Genomic DNA, 4,229 nt, shown 5'->3' on the forward strand with positions numbered 1-4,229 from the left:
TCGATCTCCTGACCTCGTGATCCACCCGTCTCGGCCTCCCAAAGTGCTGGGATTACAGGCTTGAGCCACCGCGCCCGGCCGTGCCTATTTTATAATAAAGTTTTGAATATCTCATGTAATTTACTGAATACTGGAAGTGAAAAACAATAGTTGTATAGGTACTCAAAGTACAATTTCTAATGAATGCGTATCATTTTGCATCATGGTAAAGTTGAAAAATTATAAATTGAATCATTGTAAGTCAGGGACCATCTGTATACACAGACACATAGATGTTTATACTTGAGGAACATTTTTAAAAAAACATGGGATCATAAAATATACCCCTGTCCACACCTACCAATTTCTCCTACTCCCCTCTTTACCTCCCTATCATTCATATGAATATATATTACTTGCTTTTTTGACTCACCTGTATTCTAGAAACTGTATAGGTCTAACTCATTCCTTCTAGAGGCAGCAGACTATTCTGTTGTTGGAGACATTGATTATGATATATTTAATTTTCTAACCCTGTACATTGCATAATAAAGCAATAAATAATATTTATATGCCATAGCTTACATTAATGGATAACATATTATCTGCCATATATAATGTCATTTTAAGTGTTTTACCTATATAATGTCATTTTATCCTTACATGTATAATGTCATTTTATCCTTAGAACTGTTTAAGTGTTTTACATATATAATGTCATTTTATCCTTAAAACTTTGCTTTGAGGTAGATAATATTACTTTATTTTATAGATGAGAAAAATGCATGCACATAGAATTTAACTCACCTGCTTATACACATTTAATAAGTAGTGATGGCATTTATTCTTTTAACCTATTGGGAGGAGTCAAGAATATTTTTTTGTAAAGGGCCATGTACTAAAAATTGTAACCTATTTGGGCTCTGTTGCATATTCTTTTCTTTCTCTCTCCTTCTCTATGTACATGTGTGTTATTGTGTGTATGTTCATAACCCTATAAAACTGTAGATACTTGTGGCCCTGTAGCAGTACAAAAGCAGACCACGGGTCAAATGCGGTGGCTATTTAGAAATTTCTGAATTAAAATCTTAAACCATGTTTTAAAATTCATAACAGTTGGCCGGGCATGGTGGCTCACGCCTGTAATCCCAGCACTTTGGGAGGCCAAAGCAGGTGGATCACCTGAGGTCGGGAGTTTGAGACCAGCCTGACCAACATGGAGAAACCCTGTCTCTACCAAAAAAAAAAAAAAATACAAAATTAGCTGGGCGTGGTGGCATATGCCTGTAATCCCAGCTTCTCGGGAGGCTGAGGCAGGAGAATAACTTGAACCCGGGAGGCAGAGGTTGCGATGAGCTGAGATTGTGCCATTGCACTCCAGCCTGGGCAACAAGAGCAAAACTGTGTCTCAAAAAAAAAAAAAAAAAAAAAAAAATTTGTAGCAGTTGACTGTTTGGGTCAGATTTTTTGTTTTGTTTTGTTTTTTACATTTTTGTTGAGATAAGGTCTTTCCAATTTTGTCCAGGCTGGCCTGAAACTCCTAGGCTCAAGCTGTCTTTCCACCTCTGCCTCCCCAAGTGCTAGGATTGCACATGTGAGCCATTGCATCCAGCAAAGTCATATTGTTTTGTGAAGATAGCAAACTCTAGCGAGATTCCATCTCAAAAAAAAAAAAAGGAAAAACAAAATCAATAGGTATGACCACACAATTGTGCATTTGTGTAAAATTACATGTTTCTTTTTCTTTTCTTTTCTTTTTTTTTGAGATGGAGTTTCACTCTTGTCACCCAGGCTGGAGTGCATTGGCGCCATCTCAGCTCACTGCAACCTCTGCCTCCCAGGGTCAAGTGATTCTCCTGTGTCAGCCTCCCAAGTAGCTGGGATTACAGGCGTGCACCACCACACTGGGCTCAGTTTTTTTTGTTTTTAGTAGAGACGGGGTTTCACCATGTTGGTCAGGCTGGTCTTGAACTTCTGACCTCAAATGATCCACCCCCTTTGGCCTCCCAAAGTTCTGGGATTACAGGCGTGAGGCACTGTGTCCGGCCAATTGCATATATTTCTACCTCTGTATAAAGAAATTAGAAATTTTCTAGTTTGCTTGTGTTATTTTAAAATATTAAACTTGGGCTGGGCATGATGACTTGTGCCTGTAATCCCAGCACTTTGGGAGGCCAAGGCGGGTGGATCACCTGAGGTCAGGAATTGGAGACCAGCCTGGCCGACATGGTGATACCCCGTCTCTAGTAAAAGTACAAAAAATTATCTGGGCATAGTGGCAGGCGCCTATAATCCCAGCTACTCGGGAGGCTGAGGCAGGAGAATAGCTTGAACCCGGGAGGCAGAGGTTGCAGTGAGCTGAAACTGTGTCACTGCACTGCAGCCTGTGCAACAGAGCGAGACTCCATCTCAAAAAATAAAAAATAAATAAATAAAATAAAAATTAAACTTGGATGTTTCACTTGGACCATTGAGTAATTTAGTAAGACTCTTTTGTGACTTTTAAAATTCTTTAGTAATGTTGTCAATCTCGAGGATTTATTAGGTGGATCAGATTTTATCTTGTGATGTAAGTAGGATCCATCTTGTTAGTGTCTAATAATTGCACTTTTTCATCATTCATTAGGGTTATGCTTATACTTTTATCACAGAAGATCAAGCTCGCTATGCTGGTGACATAATTAAAGCTCTTGAATTGTCAGGGACCGCAGTACCTCCTGATTTAGAGAAACTGTGGAGTGATTTCAAAGATCAACAGAAAGCTGTGAGTTTTTTAACCCATGTTACTCTTTTAGAAATCATTAATGTGACTAAACCCTGATTATTTAATTCTTGGAAATCTTTTTTATTTAATACTTGGAAATTTTGATAGTACTATTTTTATTTCTCTTCAGAGAGGGAAAAATGAAAGCTAAAATCCTATCTTTTTCTTGAACTTACTATTTTGTGGTGTCTATGTAGAGCTCTTAGTTTATCTTACATGCTGGATGAGCTGTTTTTATTACATTGACATACACCACCTTGAAAAATATTTAATTAGTATGAATTCCGAAACATTAAAGTTATTACTATGAGATTAACTTTGTTTTCTTTCTTTGAAAGGAGGGGAAAATAATTAAAAAGAGTAGTGGGTTCTCTGGTAAGGGATTCAAGTTTGATGAAACAGAACAAGCTTTGGCTAATGAGAGGAAGAAGTTACAAAAAGCAGCTCTTGGTCTGCAAGATTCAGATGATGAGGATGCTGCAGTTGACGTAAGTACTATTATTCTCTCATTCTTAACTGAAGCAGTTATTTCTTTTGTACTGGAGGTCTTGCCATATGCTTATCAAGATAGACAATCATTGGAAATCTTCTTTACAAGAGGATGGTTCCAGAATAGTTTTGGAAAAATCTGCCTAGTGCATACCAATACCCCTCCTCTCAATATATAGACCACTCATTAACACTTCAAAGGATGTGAAAAGTCTTTTTTTTTTTTTTGAGATGGAGTTTTGCTCTGTCGCCCAGGCTGGAGTACAGTGGCGTGATCTCCACTCACTGTAACCTCCGCCTCCCAGGTTCAAGCAATTCTCCTGCTTCAGCCTCCTGAGTAGCTGGGATTATAGGCGTCCACCATCACGCCCGGCTAATTTTTGTAGTTTTAGTAGAGACAGGGTTTCACCTTCTTGGCCAGGGTGGTCTCAGACTCCTGACCTCAAGTGGTCCGCCCTCCTCGGCCTCCCAAAGTGCTGGGATTACAGGTGTGTGCCACCTCACCCAGCCATGGATGTGAAAAGTCTTTAAGGAATCTTGTTTAACTTTGTTAAACCCAGAAGTTCCCCAACATATCTGATCACAGAACACTTTTGGACGTATCATGTTAAATTTAAGTTCAGAAAACAATGTTGGAAATCAGGAATTCAATCTGATCTTGTCATTAGGAAATTGACTGCAAGACAAGATGTTAGGTCCAGGACCACAGTGGGAGTTACAGTCAGGACCAGAACCCAGGTGTCCTATTAACCTTAAGCCATTTCTTTCTAGGATACCATAGTAGCTCAAAAAATTAGCCCGGCATGTCTTGCTCTGTCACCCAGGCTGGACTGCAGTGCCACAGTCTCAGTTCACTGCAACTTCTGCCTCCTGGGTTCAAGTGATTCTCCTGTTTCAGTTTCCTGGGTAGCTGGGATTACAGGCACCTGTCACCACACTGGGCTGATTTTTGTGTTTTTAGTGGAGATGGGGTTTCACCATGTTGGCCAGGCTGGTC

General features: G+C 39.5%; 1 protein-coding gene across 1 annotated transcript in view; it reads left to right on the top strand.

Annotated features, from left to right (window-relative positions):
• LOC105523812 (probable ATP-dependent RNA helicase DDX46) overlaps positions 1–3,231 on the top strand; it is a gene marked incomplete at its 3' end in the record, with an annotated part of 63,641 nt that extends 60,410 nt beyond the window's left edge. Inside the window, exons 13-14 of the mRNA XM_011958819.1 lie at positions 2,606–2,743; positions 3,082–3,231. Coding sequence (XP_011814209.1) covers positions 2,606–2,743; positions 3,082–3,231 — 288 coding nt within the window. The remainder of the gene's footprint in view (positions 1–2,605; positions 2,744–3,081) is intronic.
• Between the last annotated feature and the right edge of the window lie 998 nt (positions 3,232–4,229).

This window comes from Colobus angolensis, unplaced genomic scaffold (genome assembly GCF_000951035.1).
Source record: "Colobus angolensis palliatus isolate OR3802 unplaced genomic scaffold, Cang.pa_1.0 Scaffold476, whole genome shotgun sequence".
Taxonomy (NCBI): Eukaryota; Metazoa; Chordata; class Mammalia; order Primates; family Cercopithecidae; genus Colobus; species Colobus angolensis.